This window comes from Toxoplasma gondii, chromosome VIII, assembly GCF_000006565.2.
Source record: "Toxoplasma gondii ME49 chromosome VIII, whole genome shotgun sequence".
In the NCBI taxonomy this organism is placed as follows: Eukaryota; Apicomplexa; class Conoidasida; order Eucoccidiorida; family Sarcocystidae; genus Toxoplasma; species Toxoplasma gondii.
This window is the reverse complement of record NC_031476.1, coordinates 4,636,467-4,658,921: the sequence shown is the minus strand read 5'-3', so window position 1 is coordinate 4,658,921 and position 22,455 is coordinate 4,636,467. Positions and strand designations below refer to the sequence as shown.

Here is a 22,455-nt window from a genome sequence, read left to right as displayed (position 1 = left end):
CAACCGGAATCGTCAGACGGGAACGAAAAAGGAAGCGCGACTGCTATTCATCGTTGTGTTGTCTGCTCGAGCAGAGTTACAACCGTTACGTGGTGTCCGACACGTGACAATTTGTATTTCGTAGCTTCTCATTATTGTCTTAAACGTTTGGAGCGAATGGTTCTCCAAGGTGTCGTTGTGTGTTGAAAGACACTCCAGTTGATCCACGAGTGGCTGCAGCCGCATTAGAAAACGACTGTTACGTTACAGCGAGAGCAGGCAGTAACTTCGGTGTGGCATGAAATAACGGCAAGCTACAGTTCAGCGCTATCGACCGTGCAAGCACAAACATGGCGGAGAGAGAAAGGTTAACACAGACAGATTGCTGGCGGCCTTCTGTGAGACGCGGGTACCTGGTTGAGTTACAGCAAATGTATCGTCCTGACTAGTCTATTCGAGCAAACTCTTTTGCTTGTCCCGCGCTTGCTGCACTGCATACCCTCCCAGCGTCAGAGCTGTCCACAGGGCCTAAATGGAAAGAGTGTATTTTACTGATATGCTATAACGCTCGTGGCAGCTCACCAAAAACACGTAATTTGGTGCCTTGGTGTACGAAAAGTGGCCTGTCAGTGAGGTTTTCCTTGACAGAACCTCGAATATTCATTAGTAAGAAATGGTGTTTACTGGGCATGTCGAAGAAGCTGATGGGCTGAAAGCACAGATGAGTTTTTCTAGCCAAGCGGCACGCGAACCTGTAATTGCCTCACCTCCAAGGGCGTCGGTGCCACCAGTCCGCTGATAGCGCTGGTGTACGCTGCTGACGCTGTCACTATGAAGCCCGAGATGAACGAAGACAGCAGGTTTCGGTTAACAACGGGTGGGCATTTGTGCTCCTGATGTTGCACAGTGTTTCTTTACAAATGACGTTTGGGCATTTGTTGCCACGCCTACTTGGCCCGTATATATCTGAATCAAGTACAAAAGACAAGCCACAAAGAGAATGGTGGTAATGTCTGAAAGCAGAATGCTCCCCGTCCGATACACCCGAATCAGTCTCGGCAACAAGTCCGACTCACAAAAAATCAGCTGGCCTTCTGGAGGTGAGGCGGTGAACCCGGGTACCCAAGAGAGAATCCCGCAACTTCCAGAGAACATAGGAACCTGTACGGGTGTACGTCACGGTATGGAGAACGCCAGGAAGGCTCCGACAGGTAAAAGTACCGTCAGGTTATCTAGGGGACGTAGGTGTTTACTGTGCGTGGGGGGGTTGTACAGTGCATGACTGCTCTTACAGACGAGCGCAACGAGAAAGACATCCGCTGCCAAAATGGTGTTAGTCCTATTGAAGGAAACTGTGTGTGCCAGTGACACGTGGCATTCAACTGTTGCAGAGCCTCACCATCCTGAAAGCATGTGCCACCGGTGTTATACATGAATGAGGAGCTTCTTCAGGAGTTCACTCACCAAAGTACTCCGGGAAAAGAAGACCCAGAACTGAAGAAGTGGCGCAAGCGTCTGAGGGACAACACAGAACTTTCACGCTTTCCCATTTACCGAGTGCAGCGCCGAAAAGAGGAAGGGCGACAGAAATTCCGATCTCTGGCCTGTAAAAATCGACTTTTGCTATGAAATGTGCAGTTGATCAGTAGCCACTTACGTAGAACGCAGGTTTATTAAAAGGCCAATTGATAAATAGAATACGAATATTGCAGCCGTAACCGCGGCAAAAGCAGCTTGCAACTGCAGATCCATGAGCACGTTGCTGAGACTGCACAAAGACTGCTGGATACCTGTTTCGCATTCCCAGCAAACTGCAGTAAGATGTGTAAGCGTACCCCAGTGTGCGTTTCGAGTTTATCCGTACCGCAAACCAAAGATAAAGCAGGCTAAATGGGATAGCCATGCCCAGTAACACGTAAATATACGCAGCGTTGGTGTACTGTAGGCCCAAACCTGAAATTGCCTCCGGTGATACATGAATCGCGGGGGGCAAAAATGCGAGAGCTGGAGTGCTGCTGGTTGTTACAATTTCAGCATAGGGTTCTAACGGTTGCAGCACCCCATGGAACTGCGCTACCCGGACGCCCCCGGCATCGTCCCGCCGCGCTAGCGCCAGGTCGAATGCCACAACACCAACGAGTAGTAAAACAAAGCGTCCGTCCATTTTATCGAGTCGAGTAACTGAAATGAGCAGCGCAGATGGTGAGGACGCACAGAAGCTAAGGAAGGAGGTCGTGCCCCAATTGTCCAGGCGGCGCCAGTGAAGACATCACGGAGGTGTATATACAGCCCCACTTAAGCACGAGCATCTAGGTGCCACATGCTTCAAGTGTGACTCCAAAAGAAGGTGCCAGTGTCATTGATACTCTCACACCTCAAGCATGATTGTGAGTGCTCAAGGCAAAAATCGGGGCTCTTGAAGGCGTTGGTGCCTACAAGTAACGAGGTTGAACGGTGTCGGCGCGTGGCCTCCACGGCTTCCTGTTTTATTTCCTATTGAATTTCCCTTAATCCTAAAAGGCATTGCTGCCTCTGCGTGCTGGGAAGTTGTCACTGTTAGGAACCGAAACAAAAAATGCTTGTGTCGTTTGTGTGGTAGAGCCCCGATCGCTCTCAAACTGCAGAACACAACCGCGGGTCATGGCGCTCCTCGGGCCTACAGCATCTACACAAGTTAACATCCCCGGTCCGGCAAAACCGTAACCTCAAAATCACCCCCGTGTCGATGTGGACTCGGCATTGCGACCATAGTTCGTCATGTTTCACACAGATATTTAGAAGTGGTTGTTCAGAAAACATCAGCACAGCAGTAAATTAGGTGTCGAGAACGGTGTGGAGAAATTCATCTTGCAATACTACAAGGTATCGATTGCACGCGCTGAGCAACACAGCGAAACGACAAAACGCAGCAGCACATGAATCACAAAATGTTTCATATGAACAAAAACTTTCGCTCTGTCGCAGCGATTGGGACACTGCTACAAATTCCAGGTAGCTCTGTTTTAGGCCTAGAGGCGCCGTATCGCAAAGATACTCTTAGAATAGAGAAGATGTTTTCATCTTGAAGGCTAGCCTCTGCCGGGGAAGTGGCTGGTTTGAGGATCCTGGTTCCTCCTTCTCCTCCAACGCCTTTTTTCGTCTCTCTTCTTCCCTAGCAACCTGCAGTTTTTGTAGCTCCATGAGGCGAAGTTCGTCTGCCTTCGCCTGTTCCTCCGCTTGACGCTGCTGCTCCAGTCGGACTTTCCGTTCGTTTTCTGCCAAGATATCTTCCAGCTTTTGTTTTGACCGTTTTTCCTCTTCCTCTTTCCTTCTGAAGTCTTCAAGTATACGAGATTTCTCTCGTTCGATGTCGCTTTTCATTGTCCTCTCTCGCCTTTCGCGCTCCTGTGCAAGTCGCGCATCAATCTCCTTTTGGAACTCCGGCGAGTTTATCATCTGTTCGACACGTCTTTGAACCTCTGCTTCCACCCCCCGTGCAACCTCATCTTCAATGAACTTATCAATGTTCTTTTGGCTTGGTCCGCTTTTCTTGTCCTTTGCACTGCTGGGGCCATTCCAAGCTCTTTCTGGCGGGTCGGACGGTCGACTGTGACTTCGCCGATATCGACCAGAACGCCCTTCTGCATTGCGAGATGCCAGTTCTGGAGTCGGAGAATTGGAACTTCTTGGGCGCGGCGAGCGGCTCCGGCGACTTGATTTGTATCCATACCTGGTCTTGCTTAGGCTGTGCACATGAGCGACACGAATCCACAGCCACGATCACACGGAAATGAATCACGAGCATCAGAAGCGATAAACGACTGAAGTAGAGTGGCGCGAATCGTCATTGTCGCGAATCGTTCACACAGCCTCTAGTAAACTTACACGACTCATTCTAAAAAAGTCGAACTCACTTTTGTCGATCCGGATGACTTCGTTCTCTTGCATGGTCTCTGTCACGTGACCGCCCTCTGTCACGAGGTCTGTCTCTGCCGCGAGATCTAGATCTGTCACGCGACCTATCTCTGTCGCTCGACCTGCCTCTGTCGCGTGACCTCTCCCTGTCGGGTCTGGAAGCATGCGTTGACTGTGCGCGGTCCCTGGATCTGTCTCGGATTTTCTTCCGTTCTCTGCCTCTCGAGCATTCCCTTTCCCGTGATACTGGCCTCTCTCCTGATCGTCCTCTTCCGCATGACCGCCTTCGATCTTGTGACCGTCCGCGATCTCGTGAGCGTTCTCGATCCCGTGAGCGTCCCCGATCTCGTGAGCGTTCTCGATCCCGTGAGCGTCCCCGATCTCGTGAGCGTTCTCGATCCCGTGAGCGTCCCCGATCTCGTGATCGTCGCGGGTCGCGGTCCCTGGGGCGAGACCGATCTCTGTCCCTGTCTGACCGGCTTCTCTCCATATTAGTCCAGATTCAAGGCTACAAGTCCACTTACTCCTCGTGTCTCTAAAGCTAGGAGAGAATCTGAACGTCTGTATGATCGTGCCTCAGGTAGGAAATCTCAGTGGACACAAACGGTGCGACGGTTAATCGTTAAAACGCCGCCAAGGCGCCCATCCATGCGGTGTGTGCAGCACCCCAGTGATTCAAAAACGCAGCTGGAATCCCCGATGTTTTTCTGGACAGTCAGAAAGGCTGGCACGCAGAGAAAATGGAATGGATAACCGTGCTGTACCGCACAATGAGCATGCATCCCAGTCAGTGCGCAGAGGCTGTCGCATGAAAATCCCCATTGACGAGATGCGTGTACACTGACGTAGTAGCCTCAGTTCCTTAAAAGTTAAAACCTCTGGAATTATGGTCTTTCGGGAGTTTTGTTGGGCAGTCTGACAGTCGTCTTTCAGGTGCCGACGCACGCGGTTGGGCTACGCATGCATGCAACGAACGGCAGCACGCAAGTAGGGAACGAGCACCAAGACCTCCGCCTGCATTTGGTATACTTGCAAATTCTAGGCCAGTACGGAACATAATAAAACCGTCGTTCGATTCTGGAATCTTCTATTATTTGTTGTGTTTGGGATGGAATCGAACATTTGAGCAAAACAACCTAAGTAAAAAACACCGAAATCATGGGCATTGTCGTCTCTTGACTAGGACCCCCGGTGAAAACGAACACACAGAATGGTAGCCCATATAAAAATAGATCTGCACGAGAGGGGCGCCGACGGCTGCAAGGAATGACTCCTAGTTCACATTCAACCCTCCGTCTGCACCGTAGTTAGGTGCCAAGATTCTGCAGTTTTCGTATGTTCATGTGTTCCCCTATGAATCCCCTCATTGTTTTGTGACGACGTTTATCAGTCAGTGTGTCTGCTAGAACCCCAAGCTGTCCTGTCTTCTCATGGTATTTCCCTCACACTGTCGTCATTCATGAGAAAAATGTACGTGGTGCCTGGTCAAAGGGCGCACTGTTCACGCGACCACATCGAACATGTACATGGCTCGATACATCATGTGGGTTTCATGGTCCAATCTGCATCTGGTCATCAAACAGAGAACCGGAACTACTATTATAAGAGGAGAAATATAAAAGGTTGGGTACCTGAGGTCAGAAAAGTGACATTTGCCGAAATGTGAGCCCCCGAGAGTGAAGCTATACCTTGTAATCCGACGAACATCTTAGTTTCAGTGGCCTGGAGTCACGCGGAACTGCGCGTGGTTGTTTTGGGGCTACGGTAGTAGTGCGGGATCTAAAAAGAGAGGAACAGCCTGAACACCTCCTGTCCTAGGGCGAGAGGAAGAGAGGCCAGCGCAAAATAGAGACTTAAATTTAGACACCCATGTCATGAACTCGTTTCACGTGAAAATCTACATGTTCTATGTTGGCATAGTAAGCTGTCTGGCTATGGCTTTAAGACTGTTAACGACAGTGAGTCGCGGAGCATATGGTAGCTTATTTGTACCAGTACAGTTTTTGTAGGGAGGGGGGGCGGAATTCATTTGATGAAGAACTAGCGCGACTTCTGATTTTGTTGCGTCTTTCCTGGACTCCTTTGATCTGAGCAACAGTGGAGCCACCTGGGCATTCGCGTTTTCGCAGAAATTCATTGAGTGTAACTCTGTGAACAGAGTCCGGCACTGCGCTGTCGCTTTTTTTCTCGGGTTTGGCTCTGACTGAGGTTCCCAGACAGACGCGCCACAGGCTTGTCTGTATTGCAGCCTGCTTGTGGGCCCGTCAGCCTATCTTTATCCTAATGACTCCGCAGCTTCCAGCAAGTGAAGTGTTGTTTAGTGAACCCGTTCGCTGGCACGCTGTAAACTGTGGTGGTCGAAACCTATGTCCGTGTCACCGCATCCTTGCGTGCGGCGAGCTTCCTGGTCGGCAGCCATGTAGGCTCATGACTGCCTTGTCAGGCAAACGCCACAAAGGCGTTGCCTGCTGTTTGCAGAGAAGAAGCCACGAAAAAACACCCACGAACTCCAGCGCTTTCTGCAACACAGATACAAAAATTATGAGACTACTAGATGTGAGCACACCGATAAAGTACCAGGCGCGCCCGGAATAGACTCACATATACACTGAACGTTCTCCAATCGTAGCGCCCCTCTCTCAGTACTCAGTGAGCTAACTACGCGCAAAGATTTGACAAGGTCGCTGGGAGGGCGAAGTAGCAGCAAAGATTGGGTTAGCAGGCAGCCGAGCAGAGGCGACGTCTCGAGGAAAAGCAAACTCGACCCGCTACATGGCAACATTAGGACTGTTTCCGTATCAGCTCACGTTTATCACGAATGCTGGGAAACAAACAGGCTTTGATGCGCTCATATTGAAAAATGTATAGCTACGATTTTTCAAGAAACAATCACCGCGTCCAAACCGGTATTACCATAACCCTTAAACTGTTTTCGTCCTCGGGAACGACGGCACAGTCAAGATTGGCTTTGTGAATTGATTGGTTTGGGTCCGCAACGTCCCACAGCACGGCTGGTCAACATTTTCAAGGTGCAGCAGCACACGGAGAAACAACTGCTGCTCTTCCGTAACACAAGGATACGCCTATCTGAAAGTCTACCCTTGGGTTCGCGTACAGCTTTCGCGTCTGATATTTTGGGTTCAGCAGATTTCACGACCTCTGAACCTTTCTGGAAAACGTGATTAGCAGGCGCCTGTGAACACCGTTGATCATCATCGAAGACACCATCCAAATACCCCTCGTCGCTCTTTCTGGCAGTAACATTACCATGTTTGCATACTTCATCCACTGACAACTGATGGGGACGGGGCGCCGCTCTTCCGTCCGCGGCAGCTCGCGACTCATCCCACATCGTCCCCCCGTAAGCACCACTTTGCTGGTGTTTGCTGATTCGGACGTCATTGGTCCACGGGTTTAATGAACACATGAGAGCAAACGGCTGGACAGGTTTTTTAGCCGACAAACCTTGCGATGATCCATCACACGGTGGAATCAGAGAAGATACGATGCGACAGGCACACTGGCAACCGTTCTCTGCTGTCTCAGACTTCGGCTCATATTGTTCACATTGCTTGTCTGTCACCGCAGACAACTCCGTTGAAGCCGCTGTCTTGGCATCGTTGGACCACGCGTCACAGATCACACAAGACGAGCACTGCGATTTTCTGCTGCCACTGTTTGCGGTAAGAATGGAAGTAAACGTCTTCGGAGGCAAACGAATATGGTGCAGCTGCTGCTTGAAGTCGGAAGATAGCCGTCTTGCGCGACGATACGAAGCCCAGTCCTGAGGCTCGAGAAGAAGGATTCCGTCGGGCTTCAACAGAGCGTGAAGCCGCGAGAAAAGCAGCAGAATGCCACAGTCTCCATGATGAAGATGAATCCACTTCGTAACTGAAAAGCATATTACTATATCAAAGGATCCAGGACTCAGCAATGCCCCCTTCGGCAGTGACCCGACTGCGCGACTGACAGTCCCTAGAAGTTCGCAGTAACACTCCTCAGAGCCAAGAGGCGACGGATGCTCCCTTTCGTTCTGTACTATCGCAGAGGAGGTCTGTGAGGCCAGGCCACCGACGATATCAGTTGAGTGAAAAGAGACATTGAATGGGAAAGCTGCCTCTCGTTCAGTAGAATCGGTGGCACGGGTCGAAATGCCAGTACTCGTGGCCATACCCGTGAAGCCACTCTGTACATTCGAGGGAACGTGGCCATCACATACCTCTTTCGTTCGCCTCTCGGTTTTAGATAGTCTTGTGCTTTCCAAACCAGGCTCTCTCACCTCTCCAGTAGTTGCCTCTGTCACCAGGGCGTTCCACAGTAGACGCCCGAACACCTGTGAAAAATGCGATCCCGGACTTCGCTTTGATACCCCTCCTGATTGTTTCAAAGAATTGTTCTCAGGGTTTTCTGGATGTTCGCTAATACCATATGGAGCACCGGAGAGCCCCTTATCGTCCTTACACCCCCTGTCAAGATCTGGAATTGTAGGCAGACGCTCCCCAACCGCTGAGGTCATCACCAGATTCCTAGTGGCCTTCGCTGGAGACCCTGAAATGATGCAGTTTCCCGTGTCCAGGTCAGTGCGCTTCGTTTCGCTGCCTGGATACGGCGACGAAGCTGAAACACAACTCCCGGAAGTTTCGGGACTTTCGTGGTCAACACTGGACTTTACAGTTTTTTGACATGTCAACGATGACAGAACTGTATGGCGGCGCAGAGCCAATGTACGTAGTTCTTCAAGCGCGGAGTTCGCCAGTGCAACTAAGTCCTCATCGATATCCACACCCGTGACACTCCTCGCGTGCAGCAACCCCGCAGTGGCTAAGCAAAGGCACCCCGCATTACACCCTATGTCCAGGACATCCTTACCTTCAAAGAAAATACCACCCAGAGACGACAGAACTGCATCCAAACGTGGATCAATATCGCGAATACCAACATGCCCTTGTACCAACTCTGAGGTGCAGAGATGAGTTTCGTAGCTGTTGGAGGGCCCGACGGGGGCAGAGCACATATCAATCTCCGCAGCCGGTCCGCCACTAAGTCTACAGCAACCATCTGCCGGCCTGTCCATGTATACTGAGCTTTGCTGGCTACAATTGTGTGAACGTACAAATGCACGTCTCCCGGCATAGTAAGCTGGAAAATTTCCATGAAGGCATCTTCGCTTACGCCTGCTAGAGCAGCTGCTACCATATTCGTTTGAGCTCCAGCTTTTCCCTAGAAAACCCATTCCATCCAGAGCGTGTTCGGCAGGGCTCACCGCCCTGCCTTCCGCTTCACGATTTCCCTGAAGTCCTGTGGAAGTCCCGGCACTTGACATGGTTTCCCGTAGCTCATCGGCTGCTCACTAGCCTCTTCCAGGATTATGTCACCATCAGATGCAAGCAAAATTCCGCAACAGAAATGCCGTCTCTAGCGAACAATCAAACAATACATTGCAAAGGTACATTCGATCGAATGTTCTGTGACTCTGATGCCATCGGAGAGAGAACGTAGCATCAAAGTCACCCGCAGCCTTCGTTGGTGGCTTGCATTGCCGACACCACTCGTCAGGCGAAGAATCACCTTTCAAAGAAACAAACAGTATTATTCGAAGAAATTAGAAAGTACTGGACTAGATAGTTAACTGTGTCACATGTTTCTCCCGCTTGAACTCGTTAGCGAGTTTCCCTTCTCTCGAAACAAAGGCGAAAGCGCAAACGTAGGCCACTATGTGACCTGATTTGCCGCTCTCGACAACTTTTGGCTGTGTCGCAAGAGTTGACGCATTCTCCCACAGCAGAAAGGGTCACAAACATGCATCAGGAGTTTGGATTTATCATACGCAGCGAGAAAAAGCGGAAAATATTAGATAGGAACGATAGAAATTCACTGGTAAGAATCAGGCAGACGATCAATCAACGTTTTTCCACACGGGGAAACTCAAAAGAGTGACCTGCGTACATGCAGCAGCGCTCCGCCACGTACTCGGTAAAACCTCTTGCATGGCGGAAGGCAACTGGAAAAACGGCAGAAACCCGAAAGCGAGTTGGAAAACACAGATACGAAGTAGTGAAGGGCAACGCCCGTATTTCGTGAGCGTGGAACACAAAAGTTGCCAGAAACCGTTACTGTCCGCGCCTTTACGGGAGTTTGACACTTAACCGCCCCATCCAACACACGAACATAACGCAGCAATGGAATCGCAGCCTCAATGGTGAATTTTGCCCACGAAACACTCGTCAGAACAGGACAACCGACAGAGGGTGCCTGTGAGGCATATACTGTTCAGCGTCTGTCTTCCTTACAATGACACGACGCAATTTTCCACGTCCGGGTAACGGCGCATTCCTGCAAGGGCGCTACTGCGACAGAAAGCATGTCTGAGCGTCTGGAGAAATTTGTTCTATCATCACATTCAGTCCGTTTTTCACCCTTTTGTTCACTTCTTCATTGTTCGGTTTCCCGGCAACTGGGAAACTCACGGTCTGCAGGTTAATCGTGACACCTGCCGATAGCTGTTTCGTACATCTCTTCGGCTACTTGCCCTACCTGCACCTCTACCTGCTTGCGTCTGTTTTCCGTGACTAGAGTCATCTCTATACGGCTGGGAGACAAATGGCTTTTTAGAGTTGGATCGGCACATTAGTGGTTTGCAAGAATGTGAGCCGAAAAAAACCGTCTTTATTGGATTATCGGAAGATCAACTAAAGAACAGGAGGAGTGATAACTGCCTTCCAATTGCTCTGCTTCTTTGCCCCACCTTATCGTCTGGAGTCCCACCCACCAAGGAAAACCCTCGACGACCAGGGATCAGACACGCACACACGACGAGAAAGGTTTCTCGGCGTCTTGTGGACCGCTGATTTGTGGGCGCGAGAAAACCGCTACGTCGTTTTCAAAATTTCGAAGAGAAAACTGTGAAAGCGTACATGTAAACTCATCCTACATTCGTGTTTGAGTGCAAGCATTGATTTGCTGAGGCTGAAAACAAATTCGTGTGTTTGGTGCATATTTTCAAGGCCCAGTTACGGACGGGTGGGATGTCCAACGGCCGCAACAAGGAAAGGTGCGAGCGGTGTGTGTCCTGAACCTGAGTGGGCCAGAGAGGTGCCTTCTTATCCCCTAAGGCGCAACCTTTCGGAGAGAAAGGGGGGGGGGCGGGACAGAGAAGGTGGGGGGCGGAAGTGCGGCACAAGTTTCGCCCCAGGGCCCCTCGTTTTTCAACCGCCAGTTCAATTTCACGAGGGACATCCTTTCCCATTTTTTCAGATCACCGAGGTTCGTCTCTCCTACCATTTTTGTTCCACATCTGTACTGGAGGGATCCTGACCTGCCCTGGTTTGATTTTTATGTGCACGTGAAACGGCACCAGGAAGCCACCCTTCACTCCGGCAGTGACCTTCACCGACCCACGCGCCACCCTCCAGACTTGTTTGTCTCCCCCTTTTTCTATAGAAAACGGCTAAAGGAAGAAATATAGCTTCTCCTTACTCCATTTTCCCCAGATGCATGGGTTTTGCCTTGAAGAACGTGTCTGTCTGAGGGGTTTTCTCCGCCCAATCACGCATCTGTGTGAACCTTACTGGCGCGTGTCTGTGCCGAGAGCACCCGTTCTGACACTCTCGGGAGAAAAGGCTCTGCCTTTTGTGCAACTGGCGCATGAGCCTGCGCGGGAGAAACAAATGTTCTAGAGATCATTTGGGGATCTGAGGCATCGAGCTTCAAACAGCAACTTCTCGGCAATCGGAGGGAGTCTTCGGTCGCCCCTTTTCTTTGCACGAACCGGCTGTTCTGGCTCGGCTTCCGCGAACTTGTCACCGTGTCTAGAGGTATCGGTGGCGAACTTGGTATGGTTATCCTTTAACGTCCAACAACACACAAAGGTGTGACTATCTGTGTTGAGAATTCATTTCGTAGGAATATGTGCATGTGTGTCGCTTTTTCCGGCGCAACGACTGCTCCCGGTCACCAGTGCCACATCGCCGGGCTGTCTTCCAGGGCTCCGTTAAGATCTCACCGCCACACGCAACTCCCGTTGCTATGCTGTTAGATCCACGGTAGCTTCCTATTCCTCTCATCGTCTTAGCATGGTCTCTTGTGATGCAGGGAGACTTGGCGGAAGTGCGACGCTGTATTGCGGATATCGATGTCAGGGAAGTTGGGCAGATTCCAGAGTTTCGGTACCTCAGGTTGATGTACTATAGCGGTGACGCAAACCGCGCTACTTCATTGTATCTGGTCGACAGAAAGCCTCGTCTGCAGCCGGGATGGGAAAGTCAATCCGCTGTCCACGCGTTTTGCAATTCCATTCGTACGGCGACTGTCAGTGTTGTCCGACATGACTCTGGTGATGCTTCACAGGAGTGTCACGTGCGTTTAAATTGTGTCTGGAGAAGACTTTTAAAACAAACACCACGGTGGAGGCCAAAGCTGCCTGTGACCGTGCACTGTTCCAGTGTGAACATTCCTTGTGCAAATGCGACTCGGGAATTCAATGGTCTTCTGTCTTCCGGTGTACTCGTCAGTGTATGTCGGTGTTTATCCTGTGAAACGAGTCTACGCGTACGTATCGGTGAGTAGGGAGAGTGATACAGCTAATGCTGAGTCTCCATGCACTCGAGGTATGAAGCACACCACAGATGTCGGTTTCTTTCGCAACCGAATGCGCGGTTGCTAGAGTGCCATGAAGCATGATAGCTCTGCCGAGACAAACTGCACACTGCGCCGGTGTTGGAGATGTCACTTTTTAGCTCACGAGTCTCTTTGAGCGAAGAATTCAAATTTTGGTTTCATAAGCATCCCCGCACCTTGGCAAACGCGCTCATTTTTCTGGCTCTGGTGGAGTGAAGAGCTAAGGCGCATTTTCTTCGTATTGGGACTGCACTCACCTAATTTTTTCGGAAGCTTCCACTTTGTGGTGAGGGTGCTTGCAGACATTTCTGATGTTATTCCACGTGCTCTGATTTTGTCAATCGCCATAAATATTGGAATTTCTTGGTGTGATTCGTGTCGTCACCTTTTTCCCTATAAGCAATTCTTTTTTTGGGCTTCTTAAGGCGAGCGCTAGGCTTGCCACGTTTCAGATAACCTGCCATTTCTACGTGGCAGCGAGGGGGTGTGGGAAGGACCTCCTGACAGAGAGGCATGACAATTCAAAAAGTTCTTTCGTTCAAATTGTTGCAGCGCCGGTCCTCGTACCGCGTGTCCAAGTAAACATTCGGGTGCCATCTCGTCACGTGTGCAATTGAATGCGGTTTGTGGCCATATATATATATATATATATATGTCGAGTGTATGTTGAAAGACATCAAGGTGTTCAGCCACGTGACGATCAGAGAGGTTGTCTTTCTGTCGCACTAAACTCGTCGAGAGTTTGGCGCTGTACGCGCTTGACTTCTTCGTATCACGCTGTGTCGAATCACAGGGACCGTGTGAATACAGCTGGTGCAGCCGCTGCGTACTGTGTCGCAATCTTGAGCGCATAGCACCGGGCCAAATGCCTTTATCGAGTCGGTTCTCAGAACGGCTCGTCTTGACTGCGTTCGTCTTCAAGTATATTTGTCTGTATCTGTGGTGAGACAAAACAAGTTGCTGCCGCGAATGTCTACTAAGCGTGGAAGTGCAGGGAGTGAAGTGCCAGTCGAACAACTTGAGAGAGCAGTCCTGTGTCAAAGCATACATCACTCGGACAGCTGTGTCACTTGCATGTGTTCGGAATTTTCGCGGACGGGCTGCCCGTACGGTTTTCCACGATTTCTCTGTTGCCTCGACTAACACCCAGAATCCGTGGTCAAGATGAATGAAGTTCACGACGTTCAACCAGGCCACATTTACCAACCGGGTAATAAAAAGGTAAGATTTGTTTTTGATGCCTGGGTGGCTGGTGCTGAGAGGATCCACAATGCACTCTAGCCTTATGCGAGCTTGTTTATTGCGAAGGCGTGCATACTACTTACATGCAGAACACATCTGTGGTTTTGTGTGCCAACACATGCAACCCGCCCTCTCTGTCGCAGCACCGTCTTGGGTACGCTTGAGAAAGATCGATTTTTTCTTCGTATCTCACCTGAGAGAGCGCCTCCAACGTGCTGGACATGTGTGTGTTTTTCATGTGAACATGTTGCAGGAGGTTCGTTTGGTCTACCGCATCCTGTCGGGACCTTACTGTGGTCGTCACCAGAAGTCGTTTTCTCTGACGGTAAGGTTCCGCTGCAGAGTGCTCTATACAGGTCAGGGAAGAACGGCCCCGAATATGGTTCTGCCGACCAGGTTTGGCGGGGTACATAGAAAATCGTCTTCACCGTTTTTCTGTGTCGCTATTCGCCGTTAGTATGCTCTCAGAGTCCCAGAAGCCATGTGATCTCTCGTATCGCTTCTTGTCCTTGTTTTGCAGAAATGGGGCGTCGCAGGCGCGTGGGACGCTGCCCAGCAGGCGAAGGCCTACATGTTGCAGACAGGGAGACTGCCTCCTTCGTTTGCGTCCCCTTACTCGAGAAGCAAGTTGACGAATGCCTCTGCAAACGCCATTGTGAAGCCAGTGCGGCCGCCAGGAGTGCCAGGGGTCGACGGTTTTCTGGGTCCCATGGACTTGGATGGCGGGGCTACAGCGCTCTTTCCATCGCTCGCCGCGTTCTCGGCGACTACGAAGCCGCCTGATGCGGCCCTGGGTAACTCACTTCACACTTGCACGCAGTCGCACAGGTTCCATTGTGAAGAAAAGAACTACACGGAGTCACCGACCACATCAGAGCTGTTGGATAAAGCCCTCAGGTGCTGCTTGGTAGAGGAGCACAAGTCGATGCCCACTGCCCACAAGAGCCGCCAGAAGCGCGCAAACAATGCTGCACAGTCTCCAGAGAGAAAACTGCGACGCAGACAACACTCGGGTGGCACGTCTTCCTCCACGGCAAGCGCACCGCTCTCTCCACTGGGCATCGGCAGCGAGCATCCTGGGTCCGCTGGCCTGGACACTTTACACAGTGACTCCGCCGCCGCGGTCGCCGCGCAGCTTCTGTCCCCGATCCTGGCTTCCCTATGTAAACTTGATTCGCGTGTCGAGTCCGACGACGCCAACACGAACGTACCCTCCCGCAGGAGCGGGTCCATGTCGCCGTACGAGGCAGCGAAGGACCCCGACACGAAGTTGCCTGCGACGCGTCCGTCGAGTGGCGCGAAAGGCAGAGTCTCGAAACACACAGGAAAGGATTGGAACACTTCTGACACTGAAGAAACGGTGGCCTCTGCGGGGTCGAACACACTACGGAAACTCCTGTCCCCTGCGTCTCTTCGTGTTTCTTCCCCAGGGATCGCGGCTTTCTCTGAAGGCGCCGGCGCACCTTTTCCTTTTTTGCCCTCGCCGCAGACGGGCTATCAACGAGCTGCCCCCGGATGGGCCTATCCGGGGGCTGTGCAGGCGACTTTGGAGGCCTCTGCGCGGGTCTCAGGGCCTTCTGCTCCGTGTTTTCAGGGGCAGCAGGGACCCGCGGGTGGGCCTTCAGTTCCTTCATGCGGGGGCGCGATGCCTGCAGACTTGGTCAATCTGCAGATGTTGTCTGGGACAGTTCCACATTTCGCAGGAACTCTTCAGGGAGAGGGAAGCGGAGCCCCATGGGTGGAGAGTCCGCCTGTGCACCCCGTGAGTGGGAATGGGGGCACCGAAGGAAACGTGAGCCCTGCAACTGCCGCTGCTACCGCCCTCACGCTTCTTCAGTTAGCCGAGCAGAACGCTGCTCTCCAGCCCAAGGACCAGAGCCAAATCGAGCCGAACGCACTGCAGAAGTTCCTCTTGCTCCAGCAGTTTCAGCTGCTCCAGGAGAAACAACAGGCGTCCCAGGAGAGGATGTGTCGCAAGAGCGGCGAACCGCCGCGTTTGGACAACCAGGGAAGTTGTGAGGAGAACGGCCTTGCCACTGCCTCGAGAAGCACCCATGTTTCCGCTGCGGACCTCTCAGAAGTGCATCACTCCGAGGAGAGTTCCCTAGCATGTGCAAATGAGTGCGGCCGGCCGCGGTTGACGCACAAAGAGATGCGTTCTGCGAGTCTCCATGAAGCGGATGACGGGAATTCCAGCATTCTAAAGTGTGTATCGCCAGACGAGGATGGAGACGGCGCGGGTCTGGAGTTGCCTCAGAGGGGGGGGGGCAACTTTCTGTCCCCTCTGCTACCACAGGGGCCAAGAGGTGATCTTCAAGGCCAGACGCAGAACGAAGACATCGATGCAGTCAACATGAGCGACACGCTTCGCAATCTTCTTCTTGCGGCGAGTCTTCAGCGTCAACAGGAGTTACTCGGTGCCCCAGTGAGCCAGCCGTGTGGGGGAGAGGGAAGCATAGCACATGCCCCTGAACACTCAGAGACCTTCTTCAACATTCGATCACTTGCTTCTCTCTTGCCCCAGCAGTCTAGCCTGGGAAAACCCGAGCAGAAAGGCGTCAGCGACTGCCGTGGCAATCCGACGGAGAGTGGTGTGCCGTGCCCCTTTGAAGCTGTGCAGGAGCGAGAGGCCCACGGCGTTCCCTCCCATCTTGCGATGCTTTGGGGAGTTTCCTCGCTCGAATTGACACGAAAGAAGGTCAACGGACGGGCACCGATCGGAGGCAGCCCCGCTGTGTCTCTTGAAGAAGCCGGGCCACTCTCGGTCGCCAGCGAACCGACAACGACCTCTCTGAACAGCCTCCCAGACAATTTGACATTGGGTAGAGATTCCCTCCTCGCGGACAGCGACCGAGAAGATGGTGCGGTTGATTGCTCGACAAGAACAAGTGGAGATACCTCGGATCATCCGTCCGCAATGAAGTTGATGTCGCCAGTTTCTCTCCCAGGCCACCCTTCTCCTTTCCGCGGGCCCCAAAACTCAGACACATTGTGCATAGCTTCAGACTGTGACGCAGCGCCGTGTGACTTGGGGGACTCGATACCAAATGGGCGAGACAACGAAGAAAATGCCGCCTCTGGGGTAGTGACGAGAAACCGTGGACACGGCAGCCCGCGAAACCCGCCACTAGGCCATCTGCATGAGCAAATCCGCCCAAACGGTCTGGAGTCTCATGAAGGTCTCCGCAGAGTCGTACCAGCTACCGGGAACCATACGGGCCTGTTGGGAGACCTTGTGAGTGCAAGAATGGGGGAAACGTGCTTGGATGATGTCCAACAAGAGGATCCAGAAACGGCTGCCATGGCCCTGCTGGAGGCTCAGGGTTGTCTAAGTGGAAGGGGGGGTGAAAGTAGGGTGCCGTTTCGGCTGCATCAAATGCCCAAGAATTCCCGAGGCGACATCTTGGATGACCGAGACAGGGGAGGGAGAGATCCCCGGAAGCGAAAGGGTCGTCCTGAGTCCGCGGGCGAGATATAAGCAGATGCGAAGCAAGACCGGATGCTCTGTGACCTAGCGACGACTGTTCCCGCATCACCAGGAAGTGCCGTTTCAGCTGAACTTGACACGCGCGTCCTCAGTGAAGTTGGAAAACGCAGAAAGATTCAGCCCACTCTGCATCAGTGAAGAAAACGTGGAAAGCCGCCGAACAGCCTCAAGTTTCGCTCATATGCGAGTTCGATTCCATCGGTTTGACAGGCGTTCTTCAAAACCTGTGCATCGTGGATTTGCACACGATCGTCGGTTTTTCAGTTCGGCATAGATGATAGGAGAGGGCTGTTCAGTGTGAAGATGTACAAATGGTGGATGGACGCATGCGTTGCGGTGGTTTTCCTAACGCTTTTACGGATGCTTCTTCCCCAAAGCAAGATCTTCGACACGTTCGCTGGTATTAGCAAGTAGAAACTCAGGCGTTGGAGGTCAGAAACGCTACATTCATTACTATCGCACTGTATTTCAGGGGTTCCAGAGCTGAGTGACTGGGTGGGGACCTCTGTAGGGCTTAGCTGTCGATACTCTGTCACCGCCAGTTACTTTTTTGTCACTTTTCGTCAAGGATGCGCATGCTTTGTACGTGTGCGCTTCCTAATGCGGTGGCGTTGGCCAGGGTTTGACCAAGTTGACGCGCTGATTTTCAAGGTTGTACAAATCGTTTCAACGACGACAGCGTATGTCTACTGTGTCAATTTTCAAACATACCATTTACGCTAAAATTCGAGTCAGCTTACCTCCAACACCGCCCGATGATAACGCGGTATTCACGGCTACCCGAAAACGAGACTGGCTCTCGCAAGGGGAACACAAGGAAAGATCAACATGGAAAGTGTTTGTTAATCTCATTGTGTCGCACCGTAGATTCTGCGCTAGTTTGGTGACCCGGTCTGCGATGCGGTTCCGAGAAGCTCGGTGGCACGTAGGGGATACATGTAGCTGTATGGGCATTGTTCGAGAGTCTCTAGGGCATAGGATGTGGAGGCCCACCGGGAGCTTAGATCCGCACCCAAGTTGAATGTGTGCGCGTCCGTATCGGGAAACCAGGCGTGGCACCTGTGACCTGGCAGAAGCAAGATGGATCGCAAAGGGGTGTTATAGCGCATCACTTCTCACCGGACGTGTTTTTGCCCATGGTGACGACGGCTGTCTATGCTTCCTGTGGGGTCTAAAAGCTTGCCGCTTACACTGAGAAATGCTCTTCCAACTCTACCACATCCACTCGCAGCCGCACTCTGCACAAGACCGCAGGCAAGCAGGAAGCTACAAGTGGAGAACGGGCGGCAAACATGGGAGCCTGTATCGTCGAAAACACATTCCTGTTACGAAGTTGGTCTAAGGTGCATTTTCACCCGTTCCATAGTCTCTCAGACGAGGAGAACGCAAAATCATGTCAACCTGACACAGGCGAGTGGTCCCTTCTGCCACTTCATCGATACGGTCGTGTCCGCGGAGCCACTGCGGCCTCGATAGTGGTTCTGCGACCTGGTGCGTCCATGTGCGCGTTCATCAGTATGATAAGGCGTGGATTTGCCCTCAATTCATTTGACCACGCCTCTGCCGGCTCAATGGCAATGTGTTTATAGTAGTTTTGAAGATCAGGAAATACCGACTGGGTCACGCCTTCCATAATCACAATGGCATGTTACTGTTTACTGACTTGGTGGCTCGAAATAACTCAAGTGGTATCGGTTCTTTATCGCAGAGAGAAGAGACGACACCGATAAGGAACGGTGGAGTCCAACTAAGCCACCAGATGGTGCACAAACATCACAGGAAAACGATAATCGGCACAATGAGTGTGTGTGCGTTGGTGCTACTTTGCCCAGTGACGCAGGTGCAAAGGGGGCCGGATGCCTCCCAGGTCTCTTCAGAGAGTTCATAGCAATCTCAAAATTGAATGTAGAGCGTCTGCTGAACCCAGTCCTAAAGGAGTCTCGAGAATACTTCTTAGCTAGCTAGAGCCAGCAGCTTGCGCAAAGCTGCTACATCCTGTGAGCATCACGCACGGTAAAACTATGACAGGCTCGAAGCAAAGAAGCAATACCAGTAGCTAATGCATTACCAACTCACCTAAGTAGCATCCTTTGGCAGAGAGCGGTATCCAGTATCGTTTCTCCTATCGCTGTTGTCAAGCATGTTTCTGCATGTGGGCAGCTCAGCAACGGTTTGGGATGCCCTCAAGGTGGGGGGCCCGCTGGGTTAGCAGGCGAGGCAGTATCACACGCCCGTTCTGTGCACTGCTGAAAGGCAATCGGCCTCTGACAAGCTCCTCACCCATCTCGTAGGCAGGGCGTATTTGTGCCACATTGTTTACTGCCTTCGGCACACCCCGGGTAGCTGGTTATGTATGCACTCTGGCGCTTCCTTGGACAACATCACTTTCACACATCGGTCTCACCAACTAGACTTTTCGTGAAACTAATCACTCGAGAGTCAACCGTTTTTGCCAGTGAAGAGGCAGCTCCTTGCTGGTGACCAGGGCAGATATTATTTTGAGGGTGGTGGATCAAACTTTTGACAAACGGTACCACATGCGAGGCCATTTCTGTTGAGGCTGTGATGGCTAGTCGAACATGTTTATCGTTCAGTGATTCCCAGCCATAAAAGCTATTAGTTAAGTGGCTTGATTGCTGCTGTTTCTGCGATGGAGGAAATTCTTCATGAAGGCCGGTTTGCCGGTCTCATCATGCATCCTTCATCACTTCCGAATCGAAATGGGCTCTCGGGGGACTTCGGGAAAGGCGCGTACGAGTTTGTGGACTATCTTGTCGCTGCACGGTTAAACTACTGGCAAGTGTTGCCCTTGGGACCGTGCCGGTACGTCGGGGAGCAGCCAGGCTGCCCGTATTTGGCCACCAGTACCTTTGCAATGAACCCGCTGTTCGTGTCTGTGGAAGCTCTGGTAGAAGACGGCCTCATCTCTGAGGAGGAAGTAGCAGGTCTTCTGAAAGATTCGAGCAGTGACGGACAGGGTGGATCATCACAGGCTCAAACTGCTGAATTGAAAGGTTCAAGACACGTGGATTATGTTCGATCAATGAAGTTCAAGGAGGACGTTTTGGCACTGTCGTACGAGAGATTCAGAAACAAAAACGAATGCGATGAGTATAATGATTTCTGCGCAAAAAATTACTTCTGGCTCCAGGGATACGCTTGCTTCGAGGCGTTGCAAGCGAGGTTTCCTGATGCCACAACCTGGTTGGACTGGCCCCAGGAGTACAAGAACTATCGTCATCTACGAAAAGATGCGGCGTTGATGGAATCATTAAACACAGCAGCCATTGTCAATGACAAGGCAGTACCTCAGACGACACCTGAATTCCATAAATTTGTGCAGTATAAAGTCTGCAGACACTGGAGGGACTTGCGCCAGTATGCCAACGAGAGAGAAATCAAAATATTTGGAGATGTCGCATTTTATGTCAACTTGCACAGCAGCGATGTATGGAGTTACCCTGAAATGTTTCAGATGAATCCTGAAACTAGTGAACCTCTATATGTATCAGGTAAGATGTCATTGTGCTGCCCGCGGCAACGCGGCAGATGGACAAACGCCTCACAAAGTGCGAGGACCCGAGGACCACATCGAGGAACTGCCTCTTCATCAAACGTTGCTCTACTTCTGTTTGTTTGCAGGTGTGCCTCCAGATCCTTTCTGCGCCGATGGTCAACTGTGGGGTCATCCTGTTTATGATTGGAAGGCCCACGAGAAAACGCAGTTCCGCTGGTGGACGAAGCGTATCAGGCTAACGTTCGAAAAAGTTGACGCTTTGAGGCTAGACCACTTCAGAGGTTTCGTGGCATACTGGCGGGTGCCCTATGCTCATGCGGTCAAATACAAAACAGCAAGTGATGGAGAGTGGGTTGAAGGGCCAGGTGAAAAGTTGTTTGACGCGTTATACAAGCACATGGGGTGGCTGCTTCCGAAAAAAGCCTTGCCATCCCAGTTACCGAAGGATAAGCATGGTCACAGTTCATTGATGAAAAGGCTCCGTCATGTGTGGGGGTTTGCTGGGCACCAAGCACAACAAGCTCCTCCGCCTGAGTGTCAGGGTGATGCCGATACGTATGAGCGCCGGTTAACATACCGAGGCACAGCGCCTATGATTGTCGCGGAGGATTTAGGCTTCATCACAGAGGAAATCGTTATCCTCCGAGACAAGTACAACATACTTAGCATGAGGGTGATGCAGTTCGCGTGGGGCGACACCGAAAAGGGTCCCAACTGCGAGCACCTGCCGTACAACGTAACCCGCAACTGCTGTGTACACACGGGCACCCACGACAACGACACGGTGCTGGGCTGGTGGAAAACAGCGTCGCCTGAGCAAAAAACTCATCTGACAAACTATCTAGGTAGGAGGAGACGCACAATGCTTTCTCTTTGTTATTCTTCAGACAGTTTCGACTTATGACATATCACGCATAAGCGAGGGGGGGCATAACCAGAAAAGGGACTGCGTCGAAGCTTACCCAGTTGATTACTCCGTTAAGTGCCTGTGATGTCATCAGGTCTGGACAAGGAGCCCACTGCGGAAGACGCTCACTGGCACTTGGTTAGGCTTGCAGTGGAGACGGTGGCTCACCTGGTTGTGATACCGGTGCAGGATGTCATTGGATATGGCAGCGAAGCACGTTTCAACCAACCAGGAAGCGATTCACCGTCCAACTGGTCGTGGCAGCTAGACAGTCTGGATGAGCTCTACAATCCCCCCGTCTTCGACAGGTTTGCGAAGCTCTTAGAGACGTCGGGACGGGTCAAAGCTCTCAACGATTCTTTCCCCAAGTGATAATTGTCTGGGGCAGACACACAATTCGTTTAGCTAGGGTATGTTGAGTCATCAGTTATGATAACAGATCGAAGAGTAGTCTTCTGTCAGCCTCGCGAACCAGATGGAATGCTAATGTCCTCCTGCGTACAACTCGGTGTGGCGCCTGGAGACGTGCATGATGCTTTTTGTGTTGAGGTGGTTTATCTCACTGTGTTATAAAACGATGCATCAGACGGACAGAGTCTGGCTCCGAAGGGCGCGGCCTTGTACCTAGCGGAGGCACTCGACTCTCACACGAGAAGCTTGGCCCTCACGCGGAACTGAGATACTCTGCACGTTTCGAGCTACACAAACTTTCTGCACCTGCAGCATATTTTGCCCCAGTGAAGAAACACGTTTTATTTTCGTAACTGGTGTCGACTGAACGGAGGACCTCCAAGGTGGCACGCAGTGGATAAA

The 22,455-nt window shown here is 51.7% G+C and overlaps 6 protein-coding genes across 6 annotated transcripts; 2 read left to right on the top strand and 4 right to left on the bottom strand.

The window, feature by feature from the left end:
* Window positions 1-110: 110 nt before the first annotated feature.
* TGME49_271174 (hypothetical protein) lies at window positions 111-1,731 on the bottom strand (the record flags this gene model as incomplete). Its single annotated transcript, XM_018781608.1, has 12 exons — window positions 111-507; window positions 562-602; window positions 664-688; window positions 747-872; window positions 931-992; window positions 1,056-1,140; window positions 1,201-1,211; window positions 1,272-1,318; window positions 1,379-1,382; window positions 1,444-1,473; window positions 1,534-1,583; window positions 1,637-1,731. The coding sequence occupies 12 exons, from the start codon at window positions 1,729-1,731 to the stop codon at window positions 430-432; spliced, it is 654 nt and encodes a 217-aa protein (XP_018636644.1). The 3' UTR covers window positions 111-429.
* A 1,284-nt stretch (window positions 1,732-3,015) lies between these two features.
* TGME49_271178 (hypothetical protein) lies at window positions 3,016-3,414 on the bottom strand (the record flags this gene model as incomplete). The annotated part of the gene is made up of 1 exon (XM_018781609.1): window positions 3,016-3,414. The coding sequence occupies one exon, from the start codon at window positions 3,412-3,414 to the stop codon at window positions 3,016-3,018; it is 399 nt and encodes a 132-aa protein (XP_018636645.1).
* A 284-nt stretch (window positions 3,415-3,698) lies between these two features.
* On the bottom strand, window positions 3,699-4,651 carry TGME49_271182 (hypothetical protein; the record flags this gene model as incomplete). The annotated part of the gene is made up of 3 exons (XM_018781610.1): window positions 3,699-3,703; window positions 3,873-4,426; window positions 4,638-4,651. 3 exons carry the CDS (start codon window positions 4,649-4,651, stop codon window positions 3,699-3,701), a joined length of 573 nt encoding a protein of 190 aa, XP_018636646.1.
* Window positions 4,652-6,829: 2,178 nt separating this feature from the next.
* BIN3 (bicoid-interacting protein BIN3) lies at window positions 6,830-9,196 on the bottom strand (the record flags this gene model as incomplete). The annotated part of the gene is made up of 1 exon (XM_002365744.1): window positions 6,830-9,196. One exon carries the CDS (start codon window positions 9,194-9,196, stop codon window positions 6,830-6,832), a length of 2,367 nt encoding a protein of 788 aa, XP_002365785.1.
* A 4,457-nt stretch (window positions 9,197-13,653) lies between these two features.
* On the top strand, window positions 13,654-17,491 carry AP2VIII5 (AP2 domain transcription factor AP2VIII-5; the record flags this gene model as incomplete). The annotated part of the gene is made up of 3 exons (XM_002365745.1): window positions 13,654-13,710; window positions 13,985-14,056; window positions 14,252-17,491. 3 exons carry the CDS (start codon window positions 13,654-13,656, stop codon window positions 17,207-17,209), a joined length of 3,087 nt encoding a protein of 1,028 aa, XP_002365786.1. The 3' UTR covers window positions 17,210-17,491.
* Window positions 17,492-19,868: 2,377 nt separating this feature from the next.
* On the top strand, window positions 19,869-22,014 carry TGME49_271210 (4-alpha-glucanotransferase; the record flags this gene model as incomplete). The annotated part of the gene is made up of 3 exons (XM_002365746.1): window positions 19,869-20,730; window positions 20,861-21,580; window positions 21,737-22,014. 3 exons carry the CDS (start codon window positions 19,869-19,871, stop codon window positions 22,012-22,014), a joined length of 1,860 nt encoding a protein of 619 aa, XP_002365787.1.
* Window positions 22,015-22,455: the final 441 nt, after the last annotated feature.